We start from the raw sequence: 17,521 nt of genomic DNA, 5'->3' as shown, positions 1-17,521 counted from the left end.
TATATATATATATATAAAATTGGGTTAAAAATATGTATATAATATTAATTATGTAATCATTTAAAATGACGGTAAACATTTTTGTGCGATTTAGTCATGTTTTGTTAATGTTATAAAGCATAAAAAATACACTTTAAAACTTCAAGCAATCTTTAATGACATGAAACAAAAACAAATATTGTGAACACAATTGCTTTTGCCAGTATATGAGGTAGTGTTTCTTGGTGAATATTATACCTTGCAAGTGTTTCTGCACAGCAGCAGCTTCACTACTAGCTGTACATCCTCAGGTACAGCAGCAGGAAGTGGAGGAAGCTGTTTTTCCTGATAAGTGCGTCCCTCCAGCCCCTGTGAGCTGTAGAAGGGGTTCGGCTGACCGAAGAGCTCATAGGCGATGGCCCCTATAGCCCAGGCATCTGCTTTACTGTAATCGATCATCACCCCTGGACCTGGAACTGCTGTGGCCACCTAGATGATCAAGAAAGCATAAATATGCTTCATGTTGATAATATAAAATCTCATGCATCTCATGTTATACACGTTTTTAACATAATAATAAGAAGAAATGATTCTCGAGCAGCAAAGCAGCATATTATGATGATTTCTGAAGGATCATGTGACATGCTGAAAATTCAGCTTTGCATCACAGCAATAAATTACATCTTAAATTAAGCTGTAATAAGTTTAAATTGTAATAATATTTAGCAAATTACTGTTTTTACTGTATTTTAATCAAATAAATGCAGTCTGGGTGAGTTAGGGTGAGTTAGACTTCTTTCAAAAATATTAAAAATTCTTGCTGTCCCCAAATATTTGAATGGGAGTGTACAGTACATGCATAAAACACTTTCCAAACTTATGCAGAATGTGTAAAAATTGTATTAATTAAAAAAAAAAAATTTATTATATATATATCATTATATATCATTTCCCTTATACATTTTAAAATATGAACTTTAAAAGTATAAATGGAAATATAACATTTACATTAAATTTGAATTACTGGCCTGAAAAGGCAAGCAGAAAAAATACTTAATATTTCAAGAGTTATTTCAGAAGTTTCTCACCTCAGGTGCCATCAGACAGGTGTTCCCCCCTCTGTTAACCCACCAGCTGTTGAAGGGCAGTTTGAGGTCCAAATCTTCTGCCAGACAACAGCCGAAGTCAGTGATCACCAGTCTGGGACACCCGGCTTTAAGATAAAAACACATTACAGCAATGTAACAATTAAGGCGATTATACCAATTACCAATTGCAAGTCTACATTGGCCTAAAATGCTGTCTGCACCGTCTAGGGACCCTTACCTCTGTCAAATTCCAGGAGCACATTGTCTGATTTGAGGTCTCTGTGAGCAATGCCCTGCTTGCACAGGTGATCCACCCCTTCCAGCAGCTGCAGCAGCATGAGAGATGCCTGCTTCTGGTTCGGCACACACACCTCCAGGTACTGCCGCAGGGTACCGCATGGGTAACTACAGCACAGACACATCAATCATGACTTTACAGATAATAAAAAAAAAAAAAACACAAGCACCATTCATGAAAATTAGTCTAAAGTCAAAAGTGATGTCAAGGAGTCAAAAGTTTTTTTTTTTTTTTGTGACATGTAAAGAAATAGATATATTGAACATATTCTAAATTAAACAAAAAAATTATATATAAATATTATTATATAACAGACAATTATAAAATATAATGTATTATATGCATTATAATAATATATAATTTATTATAATTTATTTATTTTTTATGTTATTTTCATAATAAATAAATATTAACATAATGATACTGATAATAATAATAATAATAATAATAATAATAACAACCCACACCATTCATTTATTGTTTTTAACAAAGAATGTTTTATTTTCATAATAAATAAATATTGTACTAAATAATGATTTTATTTAATTAGTTTTTATAACAAACACATCAAATACATATTTGTAATAAATATATATAACAATAACTGTTATCATTAATTATTATTTATTTGTATTATTCTTTTTTATTTTAGATATTATAACTATATTATAATATATATACATATATAAGAAATTATAACAAATACATTTTATAATAAATAAATAAATAAATTATCATTAATTATTATTTCTATTTCAATTTAATTATTTTTTATTCTATTTATTTATTATTACTTTTATAACAGTACATTTTTATAATAAATATTACTTTAATATAATAAAAAATAAACAAAATATAATAAAATATTAAATAATATTATTGCTTTATAGCAAATACATTATCATAATAAATAATAATAATATATTAAATAATAATTTAAATATATTAAATAATAATTAATCATTATTTTATTTTATTAATAAAGTGCTTTCATGATTCCTCACTTCTTCATGACCAGGAACAGTGTGCGATTACTGCCCAAACCCTGTGGATTGAGTCGGGCAGGCAGGACATCAGGATACTCCTCCTGAGCTCCAGGCAGCAGCGGGACCTCAGCAGTGAAGGCCCGGTACACTGTGATCACGTTGGGATGAGCAGTCAGTCTTTTAGGCACAGTTCCAAAGTGGCTGTAAAAATAGTAAAGCCATTGGCAATGATTCAGTCTATTTTAAGGCCATGATGTACAAAATCTACATATGAACTCACCCATCCAAAGCAATCTCTTCTTGCTCTTTTGTTAGGGCCTGTGGACATGAGTAATATCAATAATAATAAAAGTAATGATAATAATAATAATAATAATAATAATGTAATAACAATCGTAATAATAATGTAATAATGACACACACCACACCTATTCTATTTTTTTTAGATAACCTATTCCTTGATGGCAAAGTAATTTATATTTAAATTACTTTTACATTTAAGCACTTGGCAGACGATTACCAATGCGAATACAATTTTTCATGCATTATTTGGTAATCAACTACGACCATGCTCTACCATTTAAGTTACAGGAATGCTCAATTATTATTATGCTACATCATTATTATTATTAGATATACAACATTGTTGTGTTCTTATGTGATGGTGTTTTTCACCTGTATCTCCTGACACAGAGCAGCGCCTGTCCTGTCCTCCTCCAGCTGCTGTTCAATCAGCCCCAACCCACACCAAAAGCCAGGAAAACAGCCCTGTTTCTGGGTGCACCACCTCCAACCACTCTCCTGAAAGCCCCGGACTGGAGCTGGGCGGCCAGGCCGCTGAGAGACAGGCGGAAGAAGCGGTACCGACCGGGCAGGAAGGTCTGCGGCTGGACGGTGCGGGTCGGCCGGGTCACACGCAGCCGCTCACCGCGGAGCTTCGCAGCCACACGGCCGGCTGGTTTGAAGAGCCCCAGCTGGATAAGCGACCTCCCCAGCTCCAACCCCCGACTGAGAGCATGCTTCACTGACATTTTGAGCCGAAAGAACAACTAAATTTCACTTTGAGTTTGCAGAAAACCCAACTTCTCGCTACATTAAGCGCAGTGTTTATGTATCGCCGATTGGTCCGTGAGACGTCACTGTTTGTTTACGGATTTCAAAATAAAAGTCACAGGAAACGTATTTCACAATAAAAGTAAAGATCGCACATCTTTTAAGATAAAAGTATCAATAAAAAGTTCAAAGCGGTGAGTCAATTGTAAGCACACAACAGTTCAGAATGTGGTTATTTTTTTATTCGTTTACATTTATACATATATTGATACAACTATACATCCATTCAATACATTTTAAATCTGTATATCCTGCACATCTGGTTTGTAACATGGCTTATAGCTTCATTTGTATTACAGTTTTGAATTGCCAACAGTTTTCTCCTGTCCTCAGGTCTTCAGGGCCAAATGAACACGGCAGGAGCTCCTCCACTGTCATCAGTTTGTAAGATCCATCAGATTTGGACAGATAAACGTCCCACTGTGAGCCAAACTGCAAGACAGTTGACATAAACAGTCTGTTAAATGACAGTAGCAGTGGAAGCTGAAACATTATCTGTCCATTACTCACTCACATTCGTTTGTAATTGTTCTTTGTTATAAGCAACCCAAGGCCACACCCAAATGTACAGGCATTTCTAGTTTGTCATTCTGACTTGTTTTGACATATCACATTTAAATTGCACATTAGTGTCTTCATAAATAGTAATAATAAAACAATAATAATGATCAGTTTGCATAATTAAATTTTTTGAAGAACTGACCTCTCTCATGAACTGCCTGCAGGCTCCACATGGAGAAATAAAGCGGTCTTCAAGGTCACTGCACAAAAGACAGTTTATACCAGGAATATTACTCAGCAATACTTACTTACACTTTAGTCAATGCATACATATAGCTTGTCATGTCATGCATTCGTTTGTTATTTTTTTAGCACCATCTTGTGGCAGTTTGGTGTAACAACAAAGAACATTAATAATTGTTAGCTATTTTCTTAGTGGTTGATTTAGACCATGTGACACTTGGGTTAGAGCAGGGGTGCCCAAACTCGGTCCTGGAGGGCCGGTGTCCTGAAGAGTTTAGCTCCAACCCCAATTAAACACACCTGAACCAGCTAATCAAGCTCTTACTAGGCCAGGGATAGGCAAGTTCGGTCCTAGAGAGCTGCAGTCCTGCAGAGTTCAGCTCCAACCCTGAAAACAAAACAAACCTGCATATAGCCTTAGTAATCCTGAAGACATTGATTAGCTTGTTCAGGTGTGTTTGATTAGGGTTGGAGCTGAACTCTGCAGGACTGCGGCTCTCTAGGACCGAACTTGCCTACCCCTGTACTAGGCATACTAGAAACTTGAAGGCAAGTGTGTTGAGGCAAGCTGGAGCTAAACTCTGCTGGACACCGGCCCTCCAGGACCGAGTTTGGGCACCCCTGGGTTAGAGGTTAACCAGGAAATAATCGCAGTGTTCCAGATTTTCTCCAAGAAGTTCTTTACTCTATTTCCTTTGCGTTTTGTGCCTTGGAAAGGCTTTGCCTGTAAGTCTATTACTTTTCTTCAGTGTTTGTAAGAATGTATATACACGTATACATGTGAAATTCATAAGTTAGAGTTTAAAACTATTACTCTTCGGTGATAACAATATTAAGCAGAGCATGAATGTAGCCCTTTATGTTTGTTCAGATAACATTGTAAATGAATTTGCATTTATTTGTGAGCTCTCTGTAACAAGACGTTTGTAATCTTTATATGCTTCAGTTTTACAAAAAAAGAAAAGAATAAGAAATGGAAGAGGAAAGAACCTAACAGTAAAACTTTCAACTTTACTCCTGCGTCTGCCCATTTTCTGACTTCTGACTGTTAGCTATCTGTCAGTGCTGCGTAGATGGAACACGCATCTAGGACAGAATATAGCTATATATGATTTCTCTTAATTATAAACCGGGACATTAAAAAGAAATCTCTAAGGGGAAAAATAATTATAAAATCAAAATGGAGCAGGATTTTGCAAACATGAACACTAAATAGGCTTTTCATCGTGTCAGGACTCTTACTGGACAATCTATTAAAAAGACTACTTGTGTATCAGATCCTTTTGCTACTAATCTTAATAACTTTTATGCCCGTTTTGATATCTGATTTTTCAGCAGAGTGTGACAGCCTTTTGGATTCTTTGCCCTTTCAAGAGTTGGATTATGAGTCCCTCTTAACCAAGCAGGATGTCTATTTCCAGCTCATTAAGTGCAAACCCAATAAGGCTCCTGAGCCGGATGGAATTCCAGGTCGGCTTTTGAAAAAATGTGCCCTGGAATTAACGTCTATTCTTCATTCTATCTTTCTTCGATCACTCTGTACTTAAAAAAATACCGGCTACTTGGAAATCATCAATTGTCATTCCTATTCCCAAAAAATTACATCCATCAGAGTTAAATTATCATAGGCCGGTATCGTTAACCTCGATCATAATGAAATGTTTCGAGAAAATGGCTAAAAATATTATTCTTCCACATGTGTCGCAATTTTAGGACCGTCTTAAATTTGCATACGAGCAGAAAAGAGGTACAGATGATGCAGTGGCTTGTCTTCTGCACTGTTTACTTCAACACCTGGACATCCCTGGAAATTATGCTAGACTTCTTTTTGTTGATTTTTAGTTCTGCCTTTAACTCAATTCAGCGTCATCAGGTAATCAAGAAATTAAAGGGCTTGCGAGTTCCATCACCACTAATTCACTGGATTTATAATTTTCTGTCTTAATAGACCGCAAGTGGTAAAAGAGGACAATTCATTATCACCCACTGTTGTTCTTAATACTGGGGCCCCCCAAGGATGTGTATTAAGTCCATTTCTCTATATTCTTTATACGAATGATTGTCAGAGTCCATGTACTACTACTCATTATTTTAAATATGCAGATGACACAGCCATTCTTGAGCTGCTCAATAACAGGGATAATGATTCTTTTTTGGACTATCAACGTTCCATAACATACTTTAGTACATGATGTGATGATACTTTTCTTTACCTTAATATTTCAAAGACTAAAGAACTGGTTTTTAGCTCCTCCAAAACACAGATCCATTCCAGTATTATTATCAATGGAGAGATGGTTGAAAGGGTGGAGCATTTTAAATACCTTGGCATTGCATTGGATGATTATCTCAATTTTAATCAGCATATTCGATGTATCTACAAGCGCTGTCAACAGAATCTTAAGCATTTGTCTGAAAATTAATTTCCTCTCTGAGGACAAATAAATTATCTATCTATATTGAAATGCCTGGCAATTGCGATGGCTTTGAAGCTGGTATGTCCCTCAGACACAGCTTTACAGATAGCAGTCCTCTCAGCACACAGTCCAGCAGTATAGCATGCGTTTTCTACATTACAACCTGTTAAACACTACCATATGCTGAAGCACCATGAAACACAGATTCAAACTATAGCAACAAAACAAATATACACACTACCGTTCAAAAGTTTGGGTTCAGTAAGTTTTTTCTTAAAAGACATTAATAATTTCATTCAGTAAGTATGCATTTAATTAATCAAGTGACAGTAATGATATTAATAATGATCCAAAGGATTTCTATTCTAAATAAATGCTGTACTTTTGAACTTCTCTTCTAAATTTATATTCATCAAAAAATCTTTAAAAAAAATATCTTACATAATATGAAGCAGCAAAACTGTTTTCAACATTGATAATAATCAGAAATGTTTCTTGAGCAGCAAATCAGCATATTAGAATGATATCTGAAGGATCATGTGACACTGAAGACTGGAGTCATGATGCTGATAATTCAGCTTTGCATAACTGAAGTAAATTGCATTTTAAAATATATTCAAATAGAAAACGGCTATTTTAAATTGGAATAATATTTCACACTATTACTGTTTTTACTGTATTTTTGATCAAATAAATGCAGCTTTGGTGAGGAGAAGAGGATAAGAAATCATAATGATTCCAAAAAATTGAATGTTATATATGTATTTGTCGTGTTCAAATAACAAAGACACATTTTTTTAGAGCGTCCTCACCTGTGAACACGGTTCCATTGCTTGCTAAGACAGCTGCTCCAACTCTGAACTTGCTGTAGGGACAATACGCCTGATTTCTGGCTTCCTGAGACTTCCGAACAAGTGCTTCTGGGCTCCAGCTATTCATAATGCTGCTGTCTATCTAACAGCCAGGCACTATATGGCTTCAAGTCACAAGTTAATGTGTGTGTGTGTGTGTGTGTGTGTGTGTGTGTGTGTGTGTGTGTGTGTGTGTGTGACTAAGGAGGAAATTAGGGATGCAATGTCTCTTTGACACTTAGCATGGAGTATTTTGATGAAGCAATGTCAAAACTCCCATTTACTTAATAATTCACATAGATGACAAGCTGTGAAATTGCACTCCGATGAACATCTGTGCTGTGAGTTGATGCACCTTACGAGAGAATAAGACCAGCAAGCAAGGTAAAAATATATGTATGTCTCAATGTCTGAGTATTTTTAAGTGTTATATATGCAATGTTAGAAATAAAGCATTTGATATTTTGTAATAATTGTGTCTGTTTGAACTAAATGTCAGGACAACCTATGTAGGATAAAAATAAAATGAATTCTATATAAAAATTACAAAATCTATTGAAATCTATATTCAAATTAGGGAATTACAGTAGTGCACTGATGACTTGGATTTTTTACAGTAATTGCACTGTATTACACGATAGTTACTGTAAAAGTTAAATACAGTTATTGTACACTCTAAAAAATGCTGGGTTGTTTCAACCCAACTTTGGGTCAAATATGAACTAACCCAACCATTGGGTTAAACGTTTTTATTTAAATCTTTAACCCAAAAGTTGGGTTAGTCCATTTTTGACCCAAAGTTGGGTTGAAACAACCCAGCATTTTTTTGAGTGTACTGTAAATCTTAATTACAGTAACTCACTGTTGCCAGTAAGTTACTGTAAAAACCCTTTGAAATGTCTAACAGCAGAGCTGGCCCAAGACATAAGCGAACTAAGCGGCTGCTTAGGGCCCCGTGACCACCAGGGGGCCCCCAAGAGTACATTAAATACAGTAAAAAAAATTATATATTTTTTGGTAATATAGTGTCAGTGGACAATGGTAATTATACAACAAACACAATATTAAATAATCTATACGTGTCATCTTATTTCCATAGCGACGCATCATGCACACATCAGATCAGAATCAGATCAGAGGTGTTTACTGTACGTCAGTCAGAATCCGCTGTGAACTAATTGTGGTTACACTTTACTTGAAAGGGTGTGCATAAGACTGACATGACACCTTCATAATCATGACATGACATCTACATAATCATGACATGACACATGTCATGAATATGAAGGTTTTTTATGCATGTTTATGACAACTGTCATTAAGTGTCATTCGCTCAGTTATGTAATTTTTAATGATAATGTCATATTTGCATAGATGTCTTTGGATGGGCTATGGTTAGGGGTAAGGGTAGGGGTAGGGTTAGGTCAAATAATGTCATATTTGCATTAAAAATGACATAACTGAGCGAATGACACTTAATGACAGTTGTCATAAACATGCATAAAACCTCCTTCATATTCATGACATGTGTCATGTCATGATTATGAAGGTGTCATGTCAGTCTTATGCACACCCCTTCAAGTAAAGTGTTACCCTAATTGTTTATGGAGTTCTACGCGCTCGCAGATCTTCCCATTATAACAAGAAAAAAAGGTTTCTCACATAATCCATTTAAAATTTGAAGAAAAGTTTTGTTAGTCATACTGTTTCAGGGATGACAAATAACGCAAAAAATGTACGCGAGTGAATCTGCTAAATTGTTCTGCGAGTCATTGCTATGATTGACAGTGATAAATATTGTAGCAATGAACGGAATGAACTATCTGACAAGCCTATGTCAAAACAGAGCTGTGCATTAATTGATGCAGATTAAATTCAGAGTAACAAACCTACAGCAGCGACAAGTCTGCTGGCTGAATATTTAGCAGCGTCTAACGTTAAAGATAAAATACCTAATGCATTATTATTTAATTATTATACCATTACTAATTAACTTATTTATTCATACTTTAGTACAGTAAAAGTAAAAAAAATTGGTATGATAATCGTTTTATAATAAATCCAAAAGCAAAATATCACAAAAACTAGGGAGTGGAAATGACAGAGCCGATGAGTGATCCTCTGCTGCCATCTATTGGTTATAATGGTCATGTAATTTTCATCTTAAGTCTTTGTTTTCCACCAGGAGACACATTTTTGACAATTTTTTTCATCTTCATGAATGAAAAATGAATCTTTAAAGTGAATTTTACTGCACAACTGTAGAGTTAAAAAAATAATATAGGCTTTAAAATATTGTAAGTGTTTAAAAATTTTTACACTTTAGACAAACAGTGGGCAAAGGGCAGTGTGTATTTATTTATTTATTTTGTGTTATATATTCGTGTATCTCACTCCAGCCAGGCAACCAATGTTGGCAACCCTGATATATTATAATATAACATTGTACTTAGCTAATTTTAGATTAAAGTTTTGATTGTGTAAAAATAACTTTCCTGGGTATATATTTTTGTAATAATAATGTTTCATTAATAATAGGCCTAATAATGTTTCATAAACTTGGTACTAATAACAGCTTAACATTATTTACCTTAACCTACCTTTGGGGTCTTTGCTATTATATTCCAATATCATTATGCCTCGATTAGTTAGTTATAGATTAAGACTGGTTGTTTTTATGTACAGATGGCTTGCTGCTGTGTATAATAATTTGTTGTCAAACTAGCATTCTGTTCTGTAAATGCATTGTTTGCTGGTTTATTTAGCTACTTTTCAGTACACCACATCAAGTATGCCACGTAGTACTGTGAGACTTTGAATGTTGGAGTTCAAATTAACACCTGACCACTCTTGTGTTAACTCTGCTGTTACAATTAAAAATCATAGAAATGTAAAAACATTGGTATGACGTAAGCAACACAGCTACAACACATAAAACTGATAATGGGTGTGTTAGATTTATAGTATTGGCGACACCGAGGGGCCCCCAAATAAAATTCTGCTTAGGACCCCATAAAGGCTTGGGCCAGCCATGTCTAACAGTCTAATGCACAGAATTGTAAGTAACCAGACGGATGAGTAAAGATGATCCTGTTTACTCAGTTCAGAGTTCAGAGACTCGTATGAGGATATGACTGCAATAAAGAGGCAAGTAAGAGCTTGTTGTAAACTTTATGTATTTAAAAACGAAACTGTGACAATTCCATCAGTCAGCTAGATTCTTCCAGGTCATTCTATCAAACAGCTTCATGAGATGCATCCTGGGATGCTTTTTAAATTATATTGAAGGAGTTTTCTATCTGTTACAACATTTAGAAAAACTAAATAGAATTCAGTTTTCTAAAGAAATTCATATTTTGGCACAGTTTATATTTACCTTCAAAACTAGCATTCATTTTCAAGCATTCATGCAAAAGCCTTATATGGAATATACATATATATATATATATATATATATATATATATATATATATATAGGATATAGAAATTTGAATGAAAATATGCATGACATAAAAGATAAAATAAAGTTAATTTAAGTATTCAATGCTTTTTATAGTCCAAAATATGCATGTTAATCTATAATCTTTGAGACTCTGGATGCAATGTCAAAGCATCAGTACTTGAAGTAGGATTTATTGTTAAATTACATACTTAATTCAGATTGAAGGAAAGCCTTCCCACATTCAGTTAAACCTGTGTTTTAGCTGTCAGAGCTGATGATCCAGTCAATCCATCGGTTGTAGTTTCTCACTTTTGTGTAGACACCAGGATAGTACGGAAGAGCACAGCCAATTCCCCATGACACAATGCCTTCTAAAATCCCATCACAAATGAGAGGACCGCCTGAATCGCCCTGTGAAGGAAAACAGCATGTGCAGGAAGATTAGTGTGTTTGACATTTTTATAATGCAATACAATTTTTGTTAATAAGAAAAATACTGCCGGAGCGAAGGCCACTGAAAAAGACCTGTTGCGTTCTATTCCACTTGCCACCACCAGGGTTGGGGAAGTTCTCATTTGCATTTAAATCTCTTGATTACCTGGCAGGCGTCTTTTCCACCAAAGCGAGAGCCCGCACAGATCATGTTGTCGTTGACTCTGAAGTAGTAGTAGTATTGGCAGGAGCTGATGATCGCCACATCCACCGCACGCAGAATCGGTGACAGATAGAAGCTGTATATTCGCGTCACTCCCCATCCGCTCACAGTGCAGCTGGTTCCTCCAATTAAATCAGGGCTGTCTATGGTTGGAAGTGTGGCCGGTTGAACATAAGCATTAATCTGGGCTGGAACACTGAGCTGAGGGAAAAAATAAATATGATGTCTTCATGTAAGGTGTGTAATTTCTGCCGGAATCACGAAAATAATGATGGTTTTCAAACAGGTTTCCCCAAACACTCTCCCCGTCTTCCACTGGGCAAACAAACAGATAGTCCCGCCCAAAAGCTCACGCCATTGGTTGAGCTAGAACTTGACATCTCATCGCTCAAACGAAAACAGAAATGTTTTGAAAAACTCATCTGTGTTTTGAGTAGAACAAGCTGGAGGGATTTAAACTGAATATTGATTACTTGTGCGATTTCTGTAATGGTGACAAGGAACCTATTTATTTATTTACATTTTTTAAATGCATACAGAAATATTCTTGATGTGGAATATTTCACATTTCATATACTTTAGATCGGTCATGGGCCTTGTGTCTCCCTGCGCCCAGCAACATTGCTCAAAAAGTTGCCCCGTGCATCATCACCTTAACAAGATTCCTCAGGTATTTCTCAAGACAATATGTGACCCTGGACAACAAAACCAGTCATAAGGGTGAATAAATAAGCTTTCCATTGATGTATGGTTTGTTAGGATAGGACAATATTTGGCCGAGATGCAACTATTTGAGCAATGCATTCTTAGCAATGCATATTACCGGTACTAATCAAAAATTAAGTTTTAATATATTTACAGTAGGAAATTTACAAATTATCTTCATGGAACATGATCTTTACTTAATATCCTAATGATTTTTGGCATAAATTTCTTTTTATAATTTGACCCATACAAGTGGCTTAAGACTGGTTTTGTGGTCCAGGGTCTCATATTTAATCATCTGTACCACAAAATCAGTCATTCTTAGTATTTGTTAATGTGTTTCTTACCTTAATGAGCAGGATGTCATTGTTAAAAGTTTTTGGATTGTAGGCAAAATGACTGTAGATTCTGGACACGTTAAATACTTGCTCAAATCCCTCTTCTACAGCAAGACTGTGCTCACTCAGCACTACCTGAATCATGGTGGCCCTGTCCATTCAAATACAATATAACATACAGGGCAGGTTTTGAATGAAATAACCTCCTTCAATTTATATAAAATTTACCAATAAAGACATTTGATTCAAAAAAAAAGAAAGAAAAAAAAAGCAAGCTGCAGTACGGTCTCCAGCAGTGTGCAGCAGTCAACACCCATTGTGGCTGAATGAGGGTTCCACCACAGTAATGCTTTCTCTCAACCTGAAGAGACGCCTGGTATTTGACAGAGTAAGGCACGACCTCTTGACCCCCGATGATCCTTTGTGACAATGTATCTATTCAATAATAAAAAAAAATTTAAAAAGCATGGAGAAAATGTTATTCACATTTTGCTATATGCATATTTAGGCTATATATTCATCATTTTAGAAAAATATTTATAGATTAGATGTTGAAATTAGCCATTTCTGTTAAGCAGTCCCAGCAGCACCCATACCATGATACCATTGTGTTTAAAACTCTATTTTTGCTTAATTATGATTCCATTTGCGTACATATGCTGTATGTAAATGTGCATAAATGTGCCATTTTAAAAGAAAAATATGACTTTTTATTGAATGTCACATCCTGAAACTTCTAATCTGATCTGAAACCTCCTCATATTAGACAAATGTTAGTTCTAAGCTCCTTTTTAACGAAGAATTGCATTGCTTACCTCTGACTGTTACAGCGAGCACAAGAAATACCCACAATAACTGAGCCATTCTGTCAGCACTGTAAGAAAATAAGCATCCAAAATACAAGCAAAATATTGTGAAAGCCTGTAATAAATGAAAACGAGTCTCTCAATGCTTATAATGAATCGCTGAAGTCTTAATGTCTGCTTGCATCCTTCAAATCTGTACAATAGCAACCTGATATAGTTCAAGAGTGCAGAAGAAATATCTGATCACAAGATCATGTCACTTAGGCTTGATGACTATTACGAGATGCTCTAATGCCTTTTACACATGCATGTCAAGAATGAAAAAGGAAATAAAATATGTGAAGACTCACCAGTGATAATTCCTCACCTCCCAAGCCTTGAATCACCTCCAACTGCTGATTTCAGAACTCCTCTCCCTTTATACTGACACCATATCCATGTCCAATGTTTTTGCGGGCCTGCTGTTGTCCTTTATATAACAAACAGTACATCTATCCCACAGTATAGCAGACACTGACCTAATACCTGACAAAGAGGAAGTCCCTCAGTGTCACGCATATCTGATTCAACGCTCTTTATTATGAATTATTGTGAGCTGGAGTTTCAGAACAACACCCTGTTCACTCACTTCAATGGCCGCGTTAAATACAAGTATTGTGGGTGTTGTCCAGTGAACAGCATTTGGGTTTCATGATCAGAAATGTTTTTAACAACAAGTTAAAGATGGTTTTTTTTTTGATTGATTGATTGATTGTATGCCGTCCTGATATATAATGACCTTTAACAAATAGGGCTTTTCAAAACCATAATCGGAAATTTTTCATCATTACAAATATATAAAGTGTGCCATTAAAGCAAGGTAAATTCAATTTGGATCTATTTAGCTCACGGTAATGTTTGCATTTTAATGAACAATGTATGGATGAAATTACAAGTTTATTTGGTGACGCCTAGCTGATTTAAAGTATTTGATTTCAGTGTGATTAAATACTTTGTTAAAAACAGACTAAAATCTATTCATCTGTGGATGCTATTTATGATAGACAATAAATATGGTTCTCAGATTTAAGCTATTGCGACATTTGTAACTTGAACATACTGAAATGATTCAGTTCCTTTATAATCAGTGCTTTATTTTCTGATGGATGAGCTCATAATGAACACATTATTTCCTAGATACATATTTATATCTGTGTATGCACCTAAAGAATTGGATTTATTTACCTTCCTTTGTTTAATCTGATGACATGCATTTCCCCACAAACACATCCCTTCACTTCACACCATATTAATGTCTTCAATCCTTCTTTCTCCATCTCACACTCACTCAGACTGGGAGTTTTATCAAAAACAAAGGTTGGTGGCTCACAGAACAGCTTTAGAATCACTTGTGGGAAAAGGCTGACATTATAGGAGTTTGACCGAAAATGAATATAAAATCAGGTTATCTGGGGAGTGTCTCAATACTCTCTGATTTCGTTAATTTGATACATCGGTATTAAAACTTTGCTTATACTAGAACTACTTCCTGTCTTGCCGTGATTTAAAAACAAAACACAAAACACAAAACACAAAACACAAAACACAAAACAAATAAAAACTTCCTGCAGTGTTTTTATAACAAATATTGTAATTGGTTTTATTGTATAATGTGTAATGCTATAATTTTTTTCTCATTTAACACAAAAGCTGAGGTTAGTTTTATATCTCTAATGATTTGTTAATAGCCTAACAATTTTCCTACCATTTTAAAATAAATTGCAAAAGTGAATAATTAAATTAATTTAAATTAAAGTATTTCAATAATAAGCTGATATATTTTTTAAAAAGGAGAAATGTAGAATCAAATAAATTCAATAAAATAGATCATCAGCTTTAGTTGTTTGTGAATATCATCTACAGTTATTACACACAATTATGTAGAACTTTAAAATAGTCTGCAGTGATTTAAAATTTTTTTATAAATAAAATAAAATAAAATAAAAGGTCAAACTTTAGTCGTTTGTTACCTCCACTGAATGTCATTTAAATTTATTTCACATAATTATGTAGAATTTTCAAATGGTGAAGTAATTTTGCAAATAAAATACAAACGAAATCAGAACCCGTCATCAGCTTTAGTTGTGTTTGTTAACTCTAATAAATACCATTTAAACTTATTTCACATAATTGTGTAGAATTGTAAAATGGTTTGGAGTGATTTCAAAACAAAACAAAACAGGTCATCAGAATCCGTGTATCATTCGATCATTCGGTTTTTGATTTAATATTGAAAGTAGAAAAATGAGAAAACGGCTCCTTTCTCTGTTTTTTGTTTTTTTCCAAAAAACGAAAAACGAGAAATCAGCTTAAATTTTCGTTTTTCGTTCATGGGTGGAAAAATGAATAAACAGCTTGAATATTCGATTTCTACATGTGGGCGGGAATTAAACGGCACTTTCTGCTGATTGGTCAGCCGAAGATCAAACCGTGCCATCATCAGTTCTTCTCATGCAGCAGAATAATAGTCCTCTGCTGCTGCAGTTGTATGGACTGAATTCTCGTTTCTCGTTTCTTGGAGAAAAACGAAAAAACGAAAAAGGAGCCGTTTTCTAATTTTTCTACTTTCAATATTAAATCAAAAAAAGAATGATCGAATGATACACGGATTACTACAATCCGTGTATCATTCGATCATTCGTTTTTTGATTTAATATTGAAAGTAGAAAAATTAGAAAACGGCTCCTTTTTGATTTCTCTGGTCTACACAGAAGAAAGACCTGTCTAGACTCTGCCCCGGTACGAGTTGTGTCGAGCTATTCATTAGTCTGTTTATTTGATGAAAATTTTGAAATTGATCAAATGGGTTATTAATCCATACAACTGCAGCAGTGGAGGACTATTATTCTGCTGCATGATACTGCAGAAGAACTGATGATGGCACGGTTTGATCTTCGGCTGACCAATCAGCAGAAAGTGCCGTTTAATTCCCGCCCACATGTAGAAATAGAATATTCAAGCTGTTTATTCATTTTTCCACCCATGAACGAAAAACGTAAATTTAAGATGAATTCTCGTTTTTCGTTTTTTGGAAAAAAACAAAAAACCGAAAAAGGAGCCGTTTTCTCATTTTTCTACTTTCAATATTAAATCAAAAAACGAATGATCGAATGATACACGGATTTACTACCTCCAGTGAATGTCACTTAAAATATTCCATATTATTATGTAGAGTTTAAAAATGGTGAAAAATGGTGAAAAAGATCAAATAAAATAAAATAAAACAGGACAAAGTTATTCCGCATAATTGATACCCTCTCAAACTGCTATAAAAGACTATAAACGTTTATTATATTGTTAAAACAAATACAGAGTCTATAAAATAAAAGCCTGAATGGTTTTGTTCACACTCCCACCATGTGGAATCTCAGCAGTGCTGTGACATCACTGTTGCCCTAATTACCATGACAACTGTATGGATGGAAGATCCAATTTAAGCAGTCAGTTATTAAGGAATGCCAAAGTGATGATTAATAGTCCACTGACAACAGAACGACCCTAAAACTCTCTATTAAACTGTGACAGGACCCTGCAGGGCTCTGAGCAGTGAATCTAACACAGAAGCCAGAGACATCATGTCACGATGATGAGGAGGGTGATGAAGAGGGCTAATCGCTCTGTTGTGGTAGAACCAAGAGAGCAGAACAACAGATCAGGTGTAAAAACGGCAGCGGTCAGCACCCGGGGGAAGCAGCCATGAGAAAGAGACAGAGAGATACACAATAAATGAGACGTAGATTGTGCTGTGTCAGATTGAGAGGGGATCATTAGCTAACATTGGTCACAGAGATCACACCACGCCATTTCATCCGCATCTTAATTTTTAATGATCCATGCTCCAGATCTGGGGCAATCCCACAATTTCCAGCAGCCGGAACTAATTAGGATTTTTTTTTCTGCTGGTCCATTTGGTCAAGCGGTTCAGATGCATACTTGGACTGGGAATATTTTCATTTCCCCCCAGAATGTTTTATTACAAGAAAGAATTATGATTTTTTTTACTAGTATATAATAGTAATAGAATATATATATATATATATAGATATATATATATATATAT

The 17,521-nt window shown here is 34.9% G+C and overlaps 3 protein-coding genes across 3 annotated transcripts in view; all 3 read right to left on the bottom strand.

Annotated features, from left to right (window-relative positions):
- LOC107599510 (serine/threonine-protein kinase PINK1, mitochondrial-like) overlaps positions 1-3,490 on the bottom strand; it is a 4,755-nt gene extending 1,265 nt beyond the window's left edge. The window contains 7 exon segments of the mRNA XM_016291124.1: positions 238-468; positions 1,068-1,192; positions 1,306-1,472; positions 2,370-2,552; positions 2,632-2,687; positions 3,027-3,097; positions 3,100-3,490. Of these exon segments, the coding sequence (XP_016146610.1) occupies positions 238-468; positions 1,068-1,192; positions 1,306-1,472; positions 2,370-2,552; positions 2,632-2,687; positions 3,027-3,097; positions 3,100-3,382 (1,116 nt within the window). The 5' untranslated portion in view covers positions 3,383-3,490.
- A 250-nt stretch (positions 3,491-3,740) lies between these two features.
- Positions 3,741-7,564, bottom strand: LOC107599502 (cytidine deaminase-like). Its single transcript, XM_016291111.1, has 4 exons — positions 7,438-7,564; positions 6,677-6,788; positions 4,168-4,225; positions 3,741-3,896 (listed from the first exon to the last, which is right to left on the bottom strand). The coding sequence occupies exons 1-4, from the start codon at positions 7,562-7,564 to the stop codon at positions 3,741-3,743; spliced, it is 453 nt and encodes a 150-aa protein (XP_016146597.1).
- A 3,529-nt stretch (positions 7,565-11,093) lies between these two features.
- On the bottom strand, positions 11,094-13,952 carry LOC107599143 (trypsin-3-like). Its single transcript, XM_016290657.1, has 6 exons — positions 13,773-13,952; positions 13,432-13,490; positions 12,901-13,051; positions 12,626-12,767; positions 11,517-11,774; positions 11,094-11,329 (listed from the first exon to the last, which is right to left on the bottom strand). Exons 2-6 carry the CDS (start codon positions 13,478-13,480, stop codon positions 11,177-11,179), a joined length of 753 nt encoding a protein of 250 aa, XP_016146143.1. The 5' UTR covers positions 13,481-13,490; positions 13,773-13,952; the 3' UTR covers positions 11,094-11,176.
- Positions 13,953-17,521: the final 3,569 nt, after the last annotated feature.

Source organism: Sinocyclocheilus grahami, unplaced genomic scaffold (assembly GCF_001515645.1).
Source record: "Sinocyclocheilus grahami isolate Dianchi unplaced genomic scaffold, SAMN03320097.WGS_v1.1 scaffold13.1, whole genome shotgun sequence".
NCBI lineage: Eukaryota > Metazoa > Chordata > Actinopteri > Cypriniformes > Cyprinidae > Sinocyclocheilus > Sinocyclocheilus grahami.
This window is presented reverse-complemented; position numbering and strand designations above follow the sequence as displayed.

Bases quoted from the DNA above. Each gene is read 5' to 3' on its own strand.
- LOC107599143 (XM_016290657.1), bottom strand. From the start codon at position 13,480: ATGGCTCAGTTATTGTGGGTATTTCTTGTGCTCGCTGTAACAGTCAGA. The intron at 13,052-13,431 runs GTAAGCAATGCA...ATTATTGAATAG, and splicing joins GCTCGCTGTAACAGTCAGAG to ATACATTGTCACAAAGGATC. The intron at 11,330-11,516 runs GTAATCAAGAGA...TTTCCTTCACAG, and splicing joins GTGGAAAAGACGCCTGCCAG to GGCGATTCAGGCGGTCCTCT.
- LOC107599502 (XM_016291111.1), bottom strand. From the start codon at position 7,564: ATGAATAGCTGGAGCCCAGAAGCACTTGTTCGGAAGTCTCAGGAAGCC. The intron at 6,789-7,437 runs GTGAGGACGCTC...AGTGTTTAACAG, and splicing joins CAATGGAACCGTGTTCACAG to GTTGTAATGTAGAAAACGCA. The intron at 3,897-4,167 runs GTCAGTTCTTCA...ACTGTCTTGCAG, and splicing joins GCAGGCAGTTCATGAGAGAG to TTTGGCTCACAGTGGGACGT.